The sequence below is a fragment of the Manduca sexta genome, chromosome 12, assembly GCF_014839805.1.
Source record: "Manduca sexta isolate Smith_Timp_Sample1 chromosome 12, JHU_Msex_v1.0, whole genome shotgun sequence".
In the NCBI taxonomy this organism is placed as follows: Eukaryota; Metazoa; Arthropoda; class Insecta; order Lepidoptera; family Sphingidae; genus Manduca; species Manduca sexta.
Genome location: NC_051126.1, coordinates 12,367,262 through 12,389,584, shown reverse-complemented (window position 1 = coordinate 12,389,584; position 22,323 = coordinate 12,367,262). Strand labels below are relative to the sequence as shown.

Genomic DNA, 22,323 nt, shown 5'->3' with positions numbered 1-22,323 from the left:
AGGAATAAAACACATTATGGAAATTTCAGCTCTACTACTACGGTTCAAAAGTTAGAGTCATTTAAATGTCGGAAGGACGATCGATCACAGAGCTATATAAAAAAGCCATTAAATTCCAATTATAGCTTGATCAGGAAATAACAACCTGCTTAAAGGCGCCATAGTTCGTTTTTCGTTTTAAAAATAACTTTGTCAGTATAAGAAATTAGGTCAAAACTTTACCACAACGAAGTATTTTTTAATGAATGCAAAGTGGCCTCACGGCACATTTTATTAAAAAATATTATTTTTGGTTTACATAACTGGATAAAAACAATATAAATAATAATATCAGCCCTCTATTATATACTGTCCCACTGTTGGGCACAGGCCTCCTCTACTGCTGAGAGGGAATAGGCCTTAGTCCAACACGCTGGCGTAGTGCGGATTGGTAGACTTCACACACCCTCGACAATTCCAAATAGAGAATTTCTCAGGTATGCAGGTTTCCTCACGATGTTTTCCTTCACCGTTAAAGCAATATAATGTGCCTTCAATACTATTAACAAATAATGGTTGCCATGCGTTTGTAACCTATTAGAGCATGCTTAGTAGGTACGTTTACATAATTTTCAAAAACTATTTAGTAAACAAAAAAAAAACTAAGTGCACCAGTATTATATTTTCTTATTATTTAGAATGTTTCACTTACTGGTAAGTGAAGAGATATCCAAAAACTTTGCTATTTATTTAATCAAAACCATTTTCCTTATCATTATTATACCCATTAGTTTTATAAAAAATTAATGAGATATATTTTCTCACGATTACAATTCCATAATAGCCGTTTATAAAACAAATAGCAAACGTTTAGTGATTACTAGTGTTGCAATGTCTAGGTATTCCATACTTGCATAGTTTCTTTCCGTCGATGCTGAGAATCTAATTGCGATTTTGCGGTGTACCTACATATAAAATATTAATTGTATGTCTGCCTTTATTATTTACATGTTTTCTCGTAAGTAGTTACCGTGTATAGGCTGAATGGTAATGGATATATTTTATATTAAAGTGTGTCGATGTTCAAGAACTACAGAATTTTAGTATGGTTTAACCCCAGTACCCTTTTTAGCAAAAGTAAGCAAAGTTGTCACCTCCTCTCTCTCACGCTCACGTAAGTAAAGGTATAATGTTTAAAACCCGCTTAAATTTCTTTATAAATCAATAATTAAATTATGCTTCGCCATTGGAGGGTCATTACTTTTTTTATATTTTTATATGTATGTTTTTTTTAAATGTGTATGTAAAAATGTAAAATAAAATACTTTAAAATAAAGAGAATTGACAAATTAATATTGCTGACGTAATCATTTTTCAAAACTTCCGTTCCTTAATAAGCAAAGAATGGATCCCCACCCCCTTTTTAATACTTCCGTAATTCTTAAACATACGTCCTGTTACACGCAGTAACAAAGTATTTAGGAGGGTGCGCCATATTTACCGACGCCTATTTTCCTTGACTACACTACTCATTTATGCTCGTATTATCCGAAATAAAAAAAAACATCTGGCAATCTATAAATTGTGCCATAAATGTAAAATGTAATTATAAAAATATGGTAATGAAATTGCATATGCTATTGACGCATCCTATATCCATAGGATACGTCATTCGCATAAATAATAATAATATCAGCCCTGTATTATATACTTTCCCACTGTTGGCCACGGGCCTCCTCTACTACTGAGAGGGATTAGCCCTTAGTCCACCACGCTGGCCTAGTGCGGATTGGTAGACTTCACACACCCTCGAAAATTCCTAATAGATAATTTCTCAGGTATGCAGGTTTCCTCACGATGTTTTCCTTCACCGTTAAAGCAAGCGATAATTCACAAAGAATACACACATATTTTTTTTAGAAACGTCAGAGGTGTGTGTCCTTGGGATTTGAACCTGCGGACATTCGTCTCGGCAGTTCGTTCCACAACCAACTAGGCTACCGCCACTTTTTTATTCGCATATTTTTTTTTAAATCATATTAGCGTTAACGATTGTAAAAAGTGTTTAAGTCCGCCGGAAGTTATCTTCACCTCGAGTGTAGTATTTAACCAACAACATAGATATATACAGGATTTTATTACTCATATTGTTTACCAACCTGTATCTTTTTCAATTGATGTGAATGACGAGCTTGCCGTTCTTCTGATGGTAAGCGATACGACCGCCCTTAACATTAGAAATACCATCCAACACCTTAAATACAAAGCTTTGTTTGGTATTCCACTGCGCTCGCCATCCTAAGACATGATATGTTAAGTCTTATGTCCAATAGTTACACTGGCTACAATGTTCTTCAAACCGGAACACAACTGTGACTACACACTGCTGCTTGGCGGCAATAGACATTACGGTAATACCTACCCAGGCGGACCCTCACATATGAGAGACCTACCACCAAAAAGACCTATCGGGAACCAATCAATTCATTCCAATAGATCAAGCATATCCGCGGCTCATTGCTAGTCTAACGCCATAAACTGATAATGTGTTGATTATACGAAGCACTCTATGTCTGAATTAATTACTGTCACGTTTTGTTCACCGTAGTGCGGCGGCACGTGCGCGTTTTATTTATACTAAGTTTAATTGTACAGGACATAGGTATTTACATTTTAAATTTTATCTTTAGTAATATCATTGGTAATTTTGTAAAGGACTAAGAGGGTAAATATTTTTTTAAGCTCGTGCAAGCTTCTAACCATCTTAAAATAGTAAAATCCGAAAACAAGTATTACTTTAATATATCTAACATACACATGAACATGAGAAATCATTATTAGGTAAAAATTTAAATAATCCCGCATAATCTACAAATAATAAATATTCCAGAAGTAAATGTTTCTAGTCAAATTGTTTGCAGTTGGAAACATTGGTACTTCAGTTACGGTAATATATTCAAAACGCATTTAAATAACATGAACATTGTACATTGTACAAATAGTTTATATGAGTAAAGTTATATATTAAAATTGATGAACGATTTCCAGACTACAATCTGACTTCCATTGTTCATATTCACAGGAAAATCCGGTTATATTTAATCTATTTTTTAATCCAACAAAACATATTATCAATTAACATTGAATTAACACAAACATTTGTGAATGATTTAATTAAAAAATGAATATTTATATTAAACTTTAAATATTTATAAGCATATCATATCATAAATTAAACAATATTGCTCTGAAACCAGACATTTTATTTACACATACATACACGTTAAAATGATTACACTATATAACCAAAATCACACAATCATACCTGAAACCAAAAAAACGTCAATTAAAGTTAATTATTTAAGTATTCCTTTTTAAATAACACGCGTGCTCGAATTATTTTGTGATGTGCCACTGGTTCGCCATCCCTGATCTAAACCAATTAATGTTGATTGTTGAGCAAGATCTTGGCTTTATTTTAATGTAAACTGATTTCGGTGTGAAATGAGGTCTTTCGAGACGGCGTTGGGCAGCGCGCGGAATTCCGACAAAAAAACACAATGAACTTGCATTAATTAGCAAAAAATTTGTTGACCGTAAAATTACTTGTTGCGACCGAACAGGTTTGTTTTGACACTGTTGCCAATTTATCAAACGTGCTTTTGGAAAATGGACGATGATTTTAATTATATCGGTTAGCTTTATTGGATTTTCGTGAAAATTTTCATATATTTGTCTTTTTATAAAGTTTTGTTTGGGTTGGTCGTTGTAAAGTCTGTTACTGGGATAAAAATCGGACTACAGCCTACAGTACTCAAAGTTAATGTATTTTCCTATTGTGAGATTTAGCAACAGTAGTTTTAGAGATCAATGTAACGTAAACAAACAAACAAAAAATTCAGATTAGCATGAGCGGTTTTCCCATCGGTAATATTTTAGCTCCTATAGAGGATGTATTTTTAAAAAATATATTTAATACCTCTAATTGTAAGTATAACGTGCGAGATTTAGAGAGATACCGCGGCATGGCCTATTCCTTCCGGCAAACTTCAATGTACCACTGTTTTGTCGGTAGAGAACGGCTTCGTTGTGCCTCTGGTATTGTTTTAGTTCATGAGCGGCAAATGCTGCTTACCATCAAGCAGACCGCTTGCTTGTTTGGCAACTAAGGCAATAAAAAAAATTGAAGGATATTGTAGCTAGGGTATTGGAAAGAGCGCCGCGCGTAACTTAACCTTGTAATTTAAAGTTCTAGCTCCTACATCAAAGCATATTTTAACAGTAGACAGTAGCAGACATAAACTACTTGATACACCTACACCTCTGATTTTTTAAATAAATTATGTGTGTATTCTTTGTGAAATATCGCTTGCTTTAACGGCGAAGGAAAACATCGTGAGGAAACCTGCATACCTGAGAAATTGTTTATACGAATTTTGAGAGTTTACCAATCCGCACTAGGCCAGCGTGGTGGACTAAGGCCTAATCCCTCTCAATAGTAGAGGAGGCCCGTGCCCAGCAGTGGGACAGTATATAATACAGGGCTGATATTATAGTAGCAGACAAGTAAGTTGTTCGTCTCGTTTAATATAAAAAAAGTTTGACACAAGCGAGCTCCTCAATTGAGATAAGAATTTAAATGATGGTTATCATATCCGCGGTGTTCACCCACATTTCTCAGACGTTGACATTAATTACACAAACTACTGATTCATTAGCTTTGGAATTAGGACTACCTAGTTGTAACATTAAATGAGTTTGTTTACAGGGTTTATCTTGGAAATTGTTAACATGCCTTTATAATGACTACTTATAAAAACTAATATGTACTTTGAAATAATATTCTTGGTTAAAATGTTGCTATTTTCGAAGATCAATTCTTTTTATGTATAATTAGGTATTGAATTTAATGCGGGTTGCAGACCAAAAACTGAGCTATGTTATTTTAGCTTGGCTTGTATAGCTGAGGAAATTACACGTAGAATATAACGTAGTTTGCAGTCTGTACATAAGTATGGAAAAATTCTCAACTTAGTGAGCTAAGTTAAACAAAATTAGCTTTTTTTTCTATCTGCAAACCGTGTAAAACAATTCTGCATACAGATCCACCTAACGGAATAGTTTCCATTACATAATATTAATTAACAATATGCATTGCACAATAATTATTGCAAATTCGATATAGGTAGATATGTACCTAACTGTTCGAATTTTAAAAATACTATTTTAAATTTCGAATATTACTGTTTTTAATCCTAACTCTAAGATTAATATGAATTTTGCACAATTGCAAGGTCATATGACTTCGAATTTCAAAAATAGTATTTTGAATTTCGAATATTTTTTTTTTAATTGTAATCTAAGATCGTAATATTACTTTTGACATAAGCACATTTCCACCCCACCACAAATCAGAACATCACCAAGAATTAGTGCTATTTAATCTCTGACAATTTCCGATTTCTATAGTACTGTTTTAATGAGCCCTTACACCCATGTGGTAATCTTAGGGAGTTGTCATTTTGATTTATAGCGGCGGGTGAAAGGCGGCTCACGACTGCTTTCAACAAATTGCTATCAGATAACTGGTTGTCCAATTCCTGCTCGCACTCCCTTCCAATGTTGTGGGAAATTCATCTTCGATTAAGGATCGGTTTTCACTATTTCATACCTCTAAATTGTTCTATTAATGTCAATAATAATAATTAATTTTATCTTAAATTTCAATCTTAATTTTCTATCCGTTTCCGGGAATAAACCAAACGAAATAAATCTTTAGTAAGCTTGTCAAAGAAACCAACGTTCTGATTGGTCAATTTTTACAATGGATCACAAAAAAGGATTAGTTTAGTTTATAGAAAACAGTGGTTAAAATAAATCCGTTCCGCTGTCTTATCGCTCGTTGTTTATTTTAAATAGCCGTGTATAAGAAAGAAATGACTGTCAAAGTGTTCACATTTTTTTTAAATATAATATACCTTTTCACATACTTTTCTTCTTAAACGAACATTCTTTATTGAGTTGTAATAGTTCTATAGAAATGAAAATATACTCGAGTAAAAATGTTAATAAAATACCAATTTATAGAAAGAAAGCAAATAGTTATATTATCATAGATTAAAACATTGCTGTTTTATAGTTGCGAGCATAATAGTTTAAAAACACTTGAAAAATGACCGTTTTTTAAATGCATTGAGTACAGAGGCGGCATTGTCTAGAATTGCTTTTGGAGCGGTTTTTTACTTCGTGTTTTTTCGACATTTTCTAAGATAATAATGAATTAAATAATGTGTTGCAGTAGAATTAATATACTCTAAAACGCGCAGTCTAGGGTCCGAGTCAGGTAACAAGGCCCATAGTTCGAATTTGACAAAAAAATATTGATTCGAATTTGTAACCAAAATTATGCTACTGGCAAGTTATTCCATCATCCAACAGAAATAAGTTTGACGAGCTTAGTAAAGTAAAGTTACACTGTCATTACGTATGATATTAAGATTCAAACCCGCTTCCATTACAATCCAATCTCACAAAACAAAGCCCTACGCCTATACCAACCGTTCAACTATTTCCCTCTAAAGATAACGCGTATATCTCAGTTACACGCGTTTAAGTTTATTGAACCTTAACAAAATGCCATGCTGTCTGCCGCGTCCAGCCGCGACATTGTAGAAACTGCCAGTAAAAACTTGCAAACTAGTTTCTAACTATCCAAGTCGAGTAACTCGCCTGGCCGGTTGGTTTAGGGATATCTAACGACGGGTATTTAATTCGAGCGACTCTGGAGAATAATTAATTACATACATCCATCGATATGTACTACGTATTAGATTCGGCGTTCCAAACATTCACTGTGTTCAACTGATTTGAACTGCAATCCATTCAAACTGACAAGTATGTTCAATATAAACAGCTTGTGGTTGTGTACGGAGTGGCGCTCATGATATAAGAACTCAGTGGGCTAGCGTAGTAGACTAAAGTTCCAATCAATAGTAGAGAAAGGATGTGCTCAACGGTGGGCAGAATATAATACAGGACTGGTTCTCTAATTATTAATTCTTGTCTCACTGTTGGACACGGGCTTCAACTATATAGAGGCCTTGGGTCTTAGTCTTGACCTGACCTTGGAGGTAAAGTTAATACTTATGATTATCGCATGGCAAAAAGACATTGGTCTCGATGATTTCTAGTGTTAACCAAAAATAAGCTATGCGTCCCTCGACGGTGGGCACAATTTTGCCGGCGGATTTTAAACCTCGTATGAAACCTCGTTAGTATTTTAGAGAGACTTTTCCGCCCTCACACCCGCCACTACAACTCCTGTAAACCTGGATCAGCAGTGGCACGCATTTTATGACACTGAGCAGTGAAGCTCGGCGAGTCTCAGGTAACACTAATTTGTCAGTATCCCGCAATGAAATTAATCAAATAGAAAAATAGGGAGTTGGAAATATTAATTGTCCACTTCCCTCCATAGCAAAGCGGGAGACAAAATATTGAACTAACAAGGCATTTTAACTTCAAGGAGCCTCGTTAGTATTGTAGCGTACGTGGTACGACTGCTTACTGAATCTTAAAAATACGGGTAAAGTTATTTTTTGCGTCCTATCTCGGAATATGATCGATTGTTCCATTTAAATAGAATAATTTATTGATCTAATTTAAATTCGTGTAGGCGCAGTTTGCATTTCGGAGTTTGACGGCCTTCAACGGGAGTTTTAACGGGTCCTTGTTGTGTATTCCGTTGGCGGGCGGAAATAAAACCGTTTCGTGCACGCCACAATGAATCATGTCTCAACGTGGTACGATCACAAGTGTTTTACCAGACATTGTACATAGATACATAATGATTGATGGACTAAGATTTATTTGTAACTTTTATGTTCCTTAGAACATAAATACTTTTATGTTCTAAGTTCCTTACTGGTAGTAGGTCTTTCATATGTGAGAGTCCGCCTGGGTAGGTACCACCGCAATGTCTATTTGTACCGCCAAGCAGCAGTCCCTTAGCAGTCCACACATTTATGCCGGCCTGTTGAACCGGATATACACAGGCTGATCCCGGAACGCGACTCACTTACGTAGGCCAATATGGCGGGTTTTAACACCTTGTGTACGGTGGTCGCTATCCGGGCGGATATAAAATATATTCTACAACCAGAAAATAATCATTTTACATTACAACTATACTAATAATTAGTCATCAGTACAACGATCGTCCAATATCGGCACTCGCTAATTCACTTGCCCATAAATGGAGACCACACACAAATTTTTTTTTGCAGTCCGCGGTCGCACGTGGCATAAACTTCGCAGCTGATTTACATAGCTTTAGTAACGAATTTACTATGAATACATTTTAAAGCTACTACTGGACTGACTACTCTTTTAAAAATAACAGGTTTACTATAGCGCAAGATCATGATTCATGAATGGATCTTTGGTCTTTGCTCAACATTGGGACATAATACAATAACAATACAATAGTATACTGAAACCGATAAATAAACAAATAATAACAATAGAGGTCGCATAGCTCGACGTTCGCAAAATTATACGGACTGATTTATGGATATGGCTACAAATTTCATTAAATATCAACAAGAGTTCGCACGCAATTTGATCCAGTCAGTCGCGATCGCGGTTACTTGTTACGCTGCCGGTAATTACTTTAAGTGAATCAACAGGTATTCTATTTGTGAGATTATTTGCTACAGCCATTTAATTGTCCACACTTGACCTTTAGGTTTCTATTGGATGGAGTGGTTATAAGTCTGCAGTTGATACTGTCATAGCAATTGCATATTAGCTTGGACTGCTTATGATGCGTATTTGTATTACGTGTGCGCATTTCCTTCGATTTAGACTTCTTCAGAGTGGTCTGAGGTCCCGGGTTCAAATACCCGGTCAGGCAATGATATTGAGTTTTTCTACTCAGTATCAGGTCGGAGTCTGGAATTTGTGTTCAATAGGGCGATAGGCCCTATCACGTCGTGGGACGTAAAATACACGGCAGTAAATACTTTACTTAAACCTTTGCTTATCCAGTCGTGGATAAAGACGTTGTTTCTAACAAGTTAGCTATGATTCGGGTTATGTTAGCTATTTCTACTGCTTTTCAAACACTTTGTCGCAACGGCCTCTTGTTGGAACGAACCATTAGGGTTTTAGGCGCTGCGCAGACTTCAATGGCAGCAAATGTAATAGAGTAGCGTAGTGTTTCTATGTGTCCAGTTGATATGGTATGCGGGAGCCTTAGCGTGCAGTTCGCTGCGCATCCAGTAACAAACAAAATGCCTAGTGCGACCACGGCGTCCAAGCCACGTGCTAATTTAAATGCTGCAAATGTCTGCAATTTATCTATTAGTGTGCGAACAGAAACAATGTTTAAGTGCGGTGGTTAATTATTTGTATTTAACGCCATTCTATGTTTAAAGTAATCGTCGTTTGTTTTCCCACGTTTTCCGCATTATGTTGGTACTTATTTGAGTTTTTTCTATCTTTTTAGTGACGGACCATGAATTTTGGGTTTTATAGTAGAACTTTAAAAAGACCCACGTTTTTAAAATTATGTTGGTATTTGAGATTTTTTTATTTTTTAGTCTTGGAACATGAAATTTAAGTCAAATTTAAATTAAGATTTTTCATTTTATTTTTTGCATATACCGCTTTAGGTATCAAATATTATAATATACATGATGTCATAAATGGCGGATTGATGTAAATTCTAGTTACGGAAAAAAAAAAGTTTTTGTACACGTTTTTACATCTAAAATATAAGATAAAATATTTAAATCTTATTTTTTTCTTTCTATGTTAAATGACATTTAACAGTACCAAAAGGAAGTCAAAACATTGTAACTATAACAGATCTATGTAATACGTAGTTCCTATAGTAGTAATATAATATAGTAGGTCATATAGTTTAGTTGAAATTTGTAGAGCAGTCTTCAACTAAACTTACTAATTCGGAACGTGATACATTTACGTAGGTCACTATGGCGAGTTTTATACCTCGTGTACGGTGGTCGCTACCGGGTAGATACAAATGTCCTACCATCAATGAATAATATTATCAATTTGTCTAATATTATATAATAATAATAATATCAGCCCTGTATTATATACTTGCCCACTGCTGAGCACGGGCCTCCTACTACTGAGAGGGATTAGGTCTTAGTCCACCACGCTGGCCTAGTGCTTGGTAGACTTCACACACCTTCGAAATTCCTATAGAAATTCTCAGATGTGCAGGTTTCCTCACGATGTTTTGCTTCACCGTTAAAGCGAACGATAAATTCACAAAGAATACACACATGATTTCAGAAAACTCAGAGGTGTGTGCCCTTGGGATTTGAACCTGCGGACATTCGTCTTGGCAGTCCGTTCCACACCCAACTAGGCTATCGCCGCTTTATTACCTATTTTATTATTACCTACATATTATTATTTATATTATCAATCGTATACCAAGCACACCCTAGTCAAACTAACCAATAAACCATTCAGACCAAATATCTTCACAATACCATCAAATCAAATCATTTTACAATGCGACAATGTTGGCCGTCACGGTTGGGTGCACAGGTATGCTGTAAAACTCTGTGAACACTGCTTAATACGTTTTGTAGTAACATCTCGGTATAATTATCGTCACGGTTCACCTGTACGGAAATTATTAGGGTGCGTTTAATGTCATGGTAATTAATAATTTATTTTTTTTATTTTTTATTATTTTTTGTATCATGTTTTAGAATCGAATTTTATTCAGTTTGTAATAGTATTTTGTAATTGGTGTAATTGGCTTTATGAGCCGTTCCAATTAAGTAAAAGTAAATAAATGGTCTTTTTAAACTCATAGGAAGATGCCAATATTGAAGTTATTAGGGTGCATAATGATTTCTTCGCGAATGTTAGAAATTAAGATTAAACTATTTTTGGGATTTATCGTGAGGGGGTTTTATCCTTCATGTTCTTGGAAACGTCGGGAGAAAACTAAAATATTAAAAGCGCAATAAAATCGGAAAAATAGTTTTAATGTTATTAGGGTGCGTTTAAGGACGTGAAGTGAAATAACTGGGCTTCTTGAACACATACGAAGATGCCAATATTGGCCATTAAGGGTTAATCCACAAGTACTTCGACTTTTAAAGTTGCTATTATTGGGAGTGGTTGTCACTTTTCATCGAGCGAGCGACTTGCTAGTCGCATTATCAGAACATCAAATTTATCACACTGAAGATTCTAGTTGAATCTATGTAACACCTACTTAAAATATATCATTTTTATTTATTGTTTAAATTAGTACATACAAAAAGTTACATCATAATCATCACTTATATAAATTGGTTTGTGTGATGCACAGATAACATCTCCAACATTTCACAATTGTTCAGCCACGTTAAAAGGATAACAATCTACATGATATGATTGTTTTTTTGTGTAGTCTATGCATATTATATTTTAATTTAAACATGCTTTAAACTACCGAGATAGTATTGAAATTTTTACTTTAGGTTGTTTGTAATTAAAGTGTTTTTTTAGTGCTACTGGCAATTCGTTTGTTATTTTAGGAAGTAAATAACCAATAATTGAACCAATTATCGGACACTACTTTTTTATATTAGCTGTTCTAAATAAATAAAACAACCAGTAATAGTGCTCGTCATGTCCTTTCCGTGTCTATAAAACTCATTTCTATTCTAAATAATAATAATATCAGCCCTGTATTACATACTTCTTGCCCACCTGCTTGAACACGGGCCTCTACTACTACTGAGAGGGATTAGGCCTTAGTCCACCACGCTGGCTTAGTGCGGATTGGTAGACTTCACACACCTTCGAAATTCATATAGAGAACTTCTCAGATGTGCAGGTTTCCTCACGATGTTTTCCTTCACCGTTAAAGCGAACGATAAATTCACAAAGAATACACACATGATTTTATAAAAGTCAGAGGTGTGTGCCCTTAGGATTTAAACCTGCAGACATTCATCTTCGCAGTCCGTTCCACACCCAACTAGGCTATCGCCTAAATATAAATTCTATTCTAAATATGAATGTATTTTGTATAACTATAATTTCGAAGTAAGCGCCCCATTCAGAAGCAGCAAGTTTATTGCGCAAGTAATTAATAATTAGCTTAATATTTACAAGTTGTTATGATAATGACAACATTAGCGTACACTAATTGACTGATCATACTTTAGCGCTTACTTTCAATAGTTTTTTCACATAATGATTTCTTATGTTTACGCGAAATAGACATTTAAATATAACTATTTACGGACTTTATTGCGGTTATTTATATTATTATTTTCTCTCGATATTTAAAAGACTTTAAACGCTGCTAAGTCTTCTAAATAATATAACTAACCGCGATAGAATCCGTAAATAGTTTTATTTCAATGTTTTATTTCACATGGCTGTCTATAGGTGGTGAGCGATATGCCTATGTATATTCTGTAAAATACTAGTGGAACTTCTGGCTGATTTATGTAGCATTTTTTAAAATATAATTTGATTACACATATGTGTAGTTGCTTACTATTATTATTATTATTTCTTGTCATTATCTCGTCTGCGTGGTAGATAGAAGAAAATCTGTAAGAATAAAATAAGTATTATACATACATGTACTTAGATGTCAAATCCAGTGTAGTTCCTCGGCCGTCTTACAAAAGGAGGAGGCGATAGCCTAGTTGGGAGTGGATGGGACTGCCGAGAGGAATATCCGCAGGTTCAAAACCCATGCTCATGATATGCTCGAATCTTGCTTTAGCAGTGAAGGAAAACATCACGGTGAAAGCATACCTGAGAAATTCTCTATAAAAAATAAGAGGGTATGTGAAGTCTGCCAATCTACACTACGCCATCTTGGTGGACTAAGGCCTAATCTCTTTCTCTAGTAAAGTAATTCCGTACCCAGCAATGGGACGGTACATACTGGGGCCTTATTCTCTATCTCGCACGTTATTTTGACAGTGTGTAACAAGCACGTAACACAACGCATCATGTTTAGGACTATAGAAATTTGGCTTACAGAATACCATTTCACACACATTTCTCGAAGATAACATGACACGGCCGCGTTACGCGGTTACACTATCATACAGAATAAGGGCCCAGGACTGATATTATTATATATTTTAAAAATCGCCGAGTAATATGCAAAAATCTAACGCACGGAAGAATAAATAAGGTGGATGTACTTTTACCTTCTGTTAATTGCTATTTAGCCTTTACGCTGCGCGACTCCGAGGTCCAGCGGTTGGGTTATAAAACAGTTGCATCGCAATCAACCAACCTGTTTGCATAAGCGTGGTTCTAGAGTTCAACATACATTGGTTAAATGCTCTAAGGTTCAACATGTTTCTCGATTATAGGTTACAGTTTTGTCTATTTCCAACAACAAGCAGTGTGTCCTATTTTCAATATTTGCACCGGCAAGCAATTTTTGTTCTACTTTGAAGTACAGCCAGCAAAAGTAGCTCAACAAATACACAATTTCAAATCGCCTTCAATCTTTTGTCTGCGTATCAATAATCGTTTTTCTTAACTAAAATTTATTTATTAAAAGGAACAACTCACAAAACATACATCGATATCTGATTAATACAAAGTTTCAAACAAAAAGCTAAATGTTGTTTCAATTAGGAGTCGTCACAGCATGCACATAATACAAAATGAGTGAAAGGATAAGACAGAGTAAAAGGGTTTACTTTATTTTAGATAACAAAAAGTACAGTAATGCGTAGGTACACGATACGAGTAAAGGAACAGAGAGCGTACCTATGTATTGCACACACATAGGCACTATAGCATCTCCTGCATACTTGGCTGGTCTCCATCGAGATTTAACGTCGTGGCCGAAATTCGGCTAGGAAAGAATAATTTATTAGTTTTTAAGGAAACAAAGTCATATACCAAAAATAAAATGAAAACTATCGTGCAATTCAATCAGAGCCCGACTCATAATCACTAGAAAGTGATTGTGAAAGAAACCCGACATCATTATTTTCTAGTTACATATTTGATTACAAAAAACTACTGGCGATTCTAAAGTGCAATGCTTTAAGGTCGTTGTAATCTACAAGATTATCAACCTTTCAATAGCTGGTTTAAAAAGGCCATTATGTAACTAGGAACTATTTTTCTTACGCAAAAAAATATTTATGTTATTTTGAGTATTAACGTAGTATCATACGCTAAAGGAAGTTCAAATTCTTTTAATGTACTTTTTAAGCGTGTACCTATATGTTTACTTATTAATATAATTAAACAAAAAACAAGAATCATGCCTTCATCCCAGAAGGGTTAGGCAGAGGTGCAACCAGGGCACTTACTTCTCGCCAAGTTTCTTCCGTCGTAGGGCGGCGAAACTATTGTCTTATCTCGCACGTTGCATTTACTTACATAAAATTTCTTTGTTCCAGTATTCCTAATCCCACAAAGATGGGTGATGGCCATCATGGGTTTCCTGGCGGTGGCGAACGCGTACACGATGCGTGTATGCCTCAACATCGCCATTACGCAGATGGTGCGCCGGCGCGGCCACTCGCTCGCGTACGACGAAGGCTCCTGTCCAGGAGACGTCGAGGAGATCGTGTCGGTTGATGATGCTGTGAGTACTTTTTATATAGATAGGGGCTTTACTGCATATGATGGCATGAAGTGTAAAGTATTGATCAACGGCTTCATTGCATGTGCTGGAAAGGAGTATAAAGTATTGATTAATGAGAGATGATTAACCTTCAGTAGACAAATTGTGACGGGTTGATTGAAAACGGATTATGTAGTCAAGTCAGAAGAACGTGATACAATTCGGTGGCTACTATAAAAGGATTTATAGTTTGTGTATATTGGTCGCTATTCGGGCGGATACCAATATTACAACTAGCTTGCTGTAATAAAACTTGGTCAAATTATTTTGTAACAGATTGTTGCGTTATCTTTTTATTGGAGTAGATGGGATTATAAGAATATTCTTATAATCCCACAATGTGACGCACACATTGACACATTGCGCGCAATGTGCAAATGAATATTCATTGAAATAAAACTATTTATTTTACTATTTATTTGGTCAAAGGGCGGAGTCCCCCCCGTAACCATGGAGGCTGCAAAATCTTCGAAATGTCGAGAGAAAATTGCTATTATAAATAACCGCAATAAAATCTGTAAATAGTTTCATTTCAATGTCTAACATTCGCTTAAACATAAGGAATTAAATATTATTTTCATCAGCTGGTTTTAGAAATACGAACAAAAAGTTAAGAATTTTTTATACAATTCTGTATTAGAAACAGTTAATTCTGCTTTTATAACAATGACTATGCAATATGTATTGTTTCCGTAGTCACGAAATTACACCGTGAAATTAAAAAACTACGGAATTACAAATACTATGGAATTGATATTAGTTTAAATCTTTGGATATACATATAATATACATATACACATACTATTTATTTGGTCATAGGGCGGAGTCCCCCCCGTGACCATGAAGGCTGCAAAGTCTTCGAAACGTCGGGAGAAAATAATAATATAAAAAACCGCGATAAAATCCGAAAAGTATTTTAATTTTAATACATATAGAACTTTAAAATAACTGATTAAAAACCACGAATTGAGTAACATCCTGCTGTTAACTATAGGGATATTTATTCCTCCCACTTGTGCCAACCTTGTGTTCAAGTGAACGGTGATCGATGTCTTAAGTCTAGTGAATTGACAATAAGCAAACGAGTATTATTTTATTGTTATTTAATATAGATAGTAACAAGGTAGTTATTAAAATAAAACTTAGACAATACGTCACTGAACAGAGTTTAAAAAAAATAACACAGCACTCGGATAATATGGAGTAGCTTCTTATTTCGAGAAGCAAATTCTTTTGTTCCTAGCAATTATGAGCCTAAATTGTACAAAAATTAGAACTAATAATTTAATGCAATCGATTCAAAGAATATTTATCAAAGAGAATGTTTAAATAGTATTTATCTAAGGATGTCAATTACCATTAATAGTGGTTTATAAAGGACATCCGTTCTTTACTCAACCACAGGCTCCGTGTTGCGACACCCCTGCATAAATACACCGTAATTCGTACACTATCATAATAAATGCCAATTCTCAATTTTTAAACGTGGGTTTTAAATTTCATTTCGATTCTATTTTTAAAGGACTTAAAAAAAAGGAGGAGATTTGGTACCGACGGATAAGCAGCTTAGACGCTATAATCCAAGACAAATATAAAGCATTATTAAAATTAATGTACCTATAATTGTAGTTGAAAACATTATTTCAATTTATAATTCCCAGATAACTTTAAATACCTCTCATATCATTAAATATAATCTCCATTATTTATTATTCATCAAAGGTACTGCAAAGCGGCTTCACCGCACCTAATGTTAAGTGAAGCCGAAAAAATACGAACGGCAAGAGATAAACGTATCCCTGCGGTAGGCAAAGTTATGCCGTTCAATTTAATTGTAATTAATTTGTTCCAGGAAACAAACAGGTTCGACTGGGACGAAGAGACGCAAGGTATAATCCTCAGCGCGTTCTACTACGGTTACATAGTGACGCATCTTCCCGGCGGTATGCTGGCCGAGAGGTTCGGCGGGAAGTATTCTTTGGGCTTTGGTGTGCTCAGCACCGCTTTCTTCACGCTCTTGACACCTTGGGTTGTGAACGTGGGAGGAGCTACTGGACTTATCGTGTTGAGGGTGCTGGAGGGACTTGGAGAGGTGAGTTGGTAGGCTTATTTGTATCGTGGTTTGAAAATTCTTATATTAAAGGCATTCATGCAAGTTCCCTGTAATATTATGTTTATGGGATTGGATTTGGATGGCATTATTCAAATTTGACAGGCATTGTAAAAAATGTCGTTAGATGACAACATAGGCTAGAAATGAGAACTTAAATTTGTAAACTGAAGTTTATGTTCAATTGTTTTTTTAATCTTTATTTAAGTAGCCAGTCGTAATTCGATTATACTGCTGTATTTAGTTTATTAACATGATAAATAAATTGTAATATAGTGCCAGCTACACGTTCTATTTTCAAATCCATGCTAATCATAGACAATTTTCCAACTTTTGTATGGTTTTTAAAAGTGGAATAGAGGCTATGCGATGTTCTTTTTTCAAATGCTAACCATAGAAAATATTCACAGGGCACGACATTCCCGGCATTAAACGCTATGCTTGCAAGATGGGCGCCAGTATCCGAGAGGGGGCGAATGGGGTCACTAGTATTCGGTGGAGCTCAGATTGGGAATATAGCGGGCACATACCTTTCTGGACTGGTCATTAAAGAGACAGGGGAATGGGAGTCCGTGTTCTACCTCTTTGGAGCTGTTGGCATCTTCTGGTTTATACTATGGGTAAGTTATCTTTGTAAAAGTAATATGTAATGAGCGTTTTTAAAAATAGTTAAATAAGTTTAGTGATATATTGCAGTATCTATTTTATTTCCAATCACACTATCCGAAAACCTAAACGAATCTTTAGAAATATTTTTAGACATTATCGATAAACAACGGCTTATTACGTATTAGAAATGTTTTGAAATCTATTACATCAAAATTATATTAAGTAGAACGTAATTTACAAATGTAAAGTCAACTGACCAGGTATTTACATTGCACCTCTTGGAGAGTAAAATTATACGTTACTTATATCAAAATGAAAACATATCTGTCTCCTCAAAAAAGCATTGAATTGCAAAGCATTCAACATATAATTTATTTACAGTCACTGCTCTGCTACAACGACCCTGAATCCCATCCCTACATATCGGACAAAGAGAAGAAGTACTTGGAGGAGGCTCTCGGCAGACACCGCACTAGCCAGCCCTCGTCTATACCCTGGAAGCCTATCTTCATGTCAGTGCCTCTGTGGGCTTTGGTATGCGCTCAGGTAAGCAACCATCTTGCTACACTATTGATTAATTATACCTACATAATAATACAGCTCTATATTATAGACTCGTTGCTGGGCACGGGCCTTCTCTACTACTGAGAGGGATTAGGCCTTAGTCCACCACGCTGATATATTTATTAATATATATTTATTTATTTTTATATATTTACAATAACATAGTGTACAGGTGGAATTAAAGCTGTAGGCATTCTTGCTCAGTCAATCTTACGGTGCCGCAGAAATTAGCAAAGTAGGTAACAAAGATAACCGTAGTGGTATACAAATGCATCAATAAATAGAAATAATACGATATATACAAATATTATAATAATGAATTATAAATATATTAAACGTAGACATAAAATAAATAAAAAATGATATATGTTTGAAGATAGTTCGATATTTTGTAATTGGAATAGTTACCTTATTATCTTAGTATTTAAGTTTGACAATACAATTAAATGTTCTGTGGTGTAGGTATGGCCTTTGAATCGCGAAGTTTTGCCTTTGCTCTTCAAATGGCTAACAATTTTTTTACTGGTGTTGGGAAAAATTCATTTGTTCCTAATTTGTTTAAATTGGAACCCATGTACGGACATAGGTTCGTTTCTCATCATATCTTTATTAATTTCGGCTAACTATAGTTTTACTAGTTGCGTTTCTGCTCTCCCTTATGGAAAATCCGCACAATACTGTTTACAATACCAAAAATATTATGTTTGCAATTAACTTTGCTAGACACCCAGTTTCAACAACACAAAAATATGTCCGGAAAATTAATAAACACATCACGAACCCATTAGGGTCGGCACATATATGGCGGAGCGCAGCGTAGAGAATTTTTTACTGTCAAACTGTTCATTGAAATATTATTTAAAATCAGTTTATTCTCGTGTTAATAGATTTTGATTATTATTTCAATGAAGACACAGTTGATAATAGTTTGACAATAAAAAATCTCTCTGCTGCGCTCCATCATATTTGCGACGGTACTATGATTCATTGAATAGCAATTCATTCACAAATTCAATTAGTAAATCAAATTTCACATACACGTGATAAAATGTATGAAATAGGAAAATTCCCCATACAAATAACAAATTGTATTGGTCCAATATTTTATTCTGTTTAGTGTTCATAAAGTAAATTAGCATGACCTAATGCTTAACTGAAACATATTGACATATTGTTCGAAGTAAATTGTTACTGAAGTTACATCAGTTTACTTATTATGGTTACTGTTGTGGTTTAAAGGATTGTAGCAATTATTGGGTATTATGATGTTAGGTAGACAAACGAAAAGAACAATGCAAGCACTTTTTGTTACTGTAGTACTTTGTAATCTATATTCAGTGCAGGGTTCGGGTCGCGAAGTGGGCAATTACTACGGGGTAGGTACAACTACAATGTCTCTTTCTAGTGGGCATGCGGTATTGTGCTTTAGTTCTAAAGACATCGTAGGCAGCGTAATCACTGGGCATTATGAGGCTTAACATATTGTTTCAGGGTGACGAGCGCAGTGGAATACCAAACAATACTTTGTAATTCAAGGTGTTGGATGGTGTTTCTTCTGTTTTCATTCGTCATTTAATTGCTATAAAAAGTAACTAATTCACCAACTTCTCTCAAGTCAGGCTAGGTCCTCAGCAGAACCTATCCATCCCTTTTGAAGTGGACACCTAGAACTCTTTGGGCAGGTTATTTGATTATAAACCTGTGGTGGTCACTTGTCACATGTTCCAGTGTTTGCATACCCTCAAGGTATCATCACTTTTAGGTGTCAAAACATATTTCTATGTGCTCAGGACATCGTGAGAACCCATTTAGCAAGATTATTAACTAATGAAAGCATTGGATGGTCAATATTTACGTGCGTCAATCAACAATAATACGCATAACGTTTTACAGAAGGTCATATTTGCTGTAACAATTAGCATTTTTATACGGTTATATTTTTTAAGTTAAGTGAGACCCATTTACCGAATGGAAAATTATTACGTTAAATTTATTATTAGTTTCGTTATGACCCTTTGTAAGGCACGCGCTTCCTCTAATATATTCATGATCTTCTTATACCTTCGAAATGGTTGTGGGAAATTGATATGGATGTTTCTAGATGCTTCTGTTCACCGTTAAATTCTTTGCTGGATAAAGACAGATTAGTGTTACCTGACACTCGCCGAGCTTCACCGCTCGGTGTCATAAAATGCATGCCTGATCCTGGCTTACAGGAGTTGTAGTGGTGAATGTGTTAAATCTAATTTGACAAAGAACACGAAGCAGTATAATAGTAGGATCTATAGTGTGTCTTCCTAGCCGATTTCGGCCACGGCGACTGTAGAAACTAGACAGGCATATTTAACTTGAGCTAAGACTGGGCATCCTCTAGTCGCGCTTCTGCCCTTCGATGTGCTCTTACGTGACTTGTATAGCCAATTTTATTAACGAAAGTACGAGCGCAATTTGTGCACGTCAATAACCCGCCGTAGTAATAGTAGTAGGATTTATATAACTTCTAGAACATTCTTTATCCCCCAGATCGGTCACGACTACGGCTACTTCACGATGGTGACAGACCTGCCGAAGTACATGACAGGCGTGTTGAAGTTTGACATACACCGCACGGGCACGCTCGCGGCGCTGCCCTACGCTGTTATGTGGATCAGTTCCATTGCGTTCGGCTGGATATGTGACAAGATGGTGAAGAGAAATTGGCTGTCAGTTACTAACGCGAGGAAGACTTTCACTACCATTGGTGAGTTGGGTTTTCGTTTGTGTTTTTGTGGTTTTGTTTCTGTATATACTTTGATTATGGAATGGATTCACAAAAGCAGAAGAACCAAAGTATCTGATATACTTGCCAACAAGTTAGGCATCATAATTCTTCTGTAGGTACCTATTGCTTCTTAATAATTAAAAACTAATAATTAATAAATGTGCAAGCCGTGCTTAGCCAAAGAAAAATAATGCATCGTTAAACCATACTTTGTTTATGCACTGACGTCAAAATGTCTACTTATTTTTGCTTGACTAGACATGGTGAAGATTGCTGTCAATATTATCGCTATTTATGAATGGTAATTAGTTATTAACACCTGCTAACACAAAGCAGTAAGGTTTTAAAATAAACATGTCTACTATTGCGAATATATTATTTTCATTCTTACTCTCCGTTAATTTGATAATTACTTCTAATATAATAAGCATCTTTCCATAAATTTTGCTTGCTTGTGTAAAAGTTTTTGTAGGGGGAAAGAATTATATTGTAGAACGGGGAACGATTATATTGTAGAAACCTTAGTATCAGCCGCCCTTAGGCTTCCCACCTTCCAAGTCACTACAACTATTTTGCTACCCAAAACCATCAAAATATTCTTACCGAAGCAACTCTACCCCAGGGTCTTACTATGATCTTGTTTCCAGCTTCCGTCGGACCCGGAATCTGCATGATCCTGGCCTCATATTCCGGATGTGACACGCAAGTCGTGGTGATATTATTTACTGCATCCATGGGGCTGATGGGAGCGTTCTACCCTGGGATGAAGGTGAACGCTTTGGACCTGAGTGGGAACTACGCTGGGACCATCATGGCGATTGTGAACGGTATAGGGGCTGTTACTGGAATCATCGCGCCGTATCTGGTCGGAGTGCTGACGCCTGATGTGAGTTAATTTTATTTTATTGTCTCTAGCCTTTCGAGTCCACTGCTTACATAGGCCTCTAAGATTTTTCTATAAGAAATATGTAAAAAATGATTTTTTCATATACGAACTAATACAGAAGCAGGTCTCATGGCTTTTTGCATTGATAGTAGCAATCAATTACTATTACTTTTGTCTAAATTATGACGTCTGTGTTAATGGTAACTTTTATGGCTTGAATTCTTATAGATATACAGATCATGAAAAACTTGCCCCTAGTAATATAGACAGGTATTATTAGATTTCGCAAAAGGTTTTAAAATATTGTATTGGTATAGAAGATACCAAACTATTTAAGGTGAAGTAGTCTTCTAAGGATAGGATATAAAAATAAAAAAAGACAACGTCTTGCTTCACTCAAGGAAAAATGAAGGCAATCATTATATTTATAGAAGTAGTATTTGTAAATTACCCGAGAAAACTCCAATTAATTATGCATCCTCGGAACATTGCAATCGCAACACCTCTGACGACGTTGCATCGCCATTTCGTAATCACGGATAGACAAATTCAGAAAGAGTCCCTTATTGGTGTCAGGCACGTCAGTTTTGACGTACGAAGCGTGGTGCATCTCACAACTAGGACCTAGGCAGTCTACGTAATCTAAACCAGCGCAGTACACCGGTTGAGTAACCTTTGCGAAATTTCGCTCGGATAACATTTTGACCGAGTTTTTGTATCGTATAAACTGAAGGCCGCCGATTTTCAACGCT

The 22,323-nt window shown here is 35.5% G+C and overlaps 1 protein-coding gene across 2 annotated transcripts in view; it reads left to right on the top strand.

Annotated features, from left to right (window-relative positions):
• The window catches only part of LOC115451528 (putative inorganic phosphate cotransporter), a 60,972-nt gene that overhangs the window by 34,354 nt on the left and 4,295 nt on the right, over positions 1 to 22,323 (top strand). For both annotated transcript variants that reach the window (XM_030179888.2, XM_030179882.2), the window contains exons 2-7: positions 14,415 to 14,602; positions 16,494 to 16,733; positions 17,162 to 17,371; positions 17,742 to 17,906; positions 20,448 to 20,664; positions 21,333 to 21,571. In XM_030179888.2, coding sequence (XP_030035748.1) covers positions 14,415 to 14,602; positions 16,494 to 16,733; positions 17,162 to 17,371; positions 17,742 to 17,906; positions 20,448 to 20,664; positions 21,333 to 21,571 — 1,259 coding nt within the window. The remainder of the gene's footprint in view (positions 1 to 14,414; positions 14,603 to 16,493; positions 16,734 to 17,161; positions 17,372 to 17,741; positions 17,907 to 20,447; positions 20,665 to 21,332; positions 21,572 to 22,323) is intronic.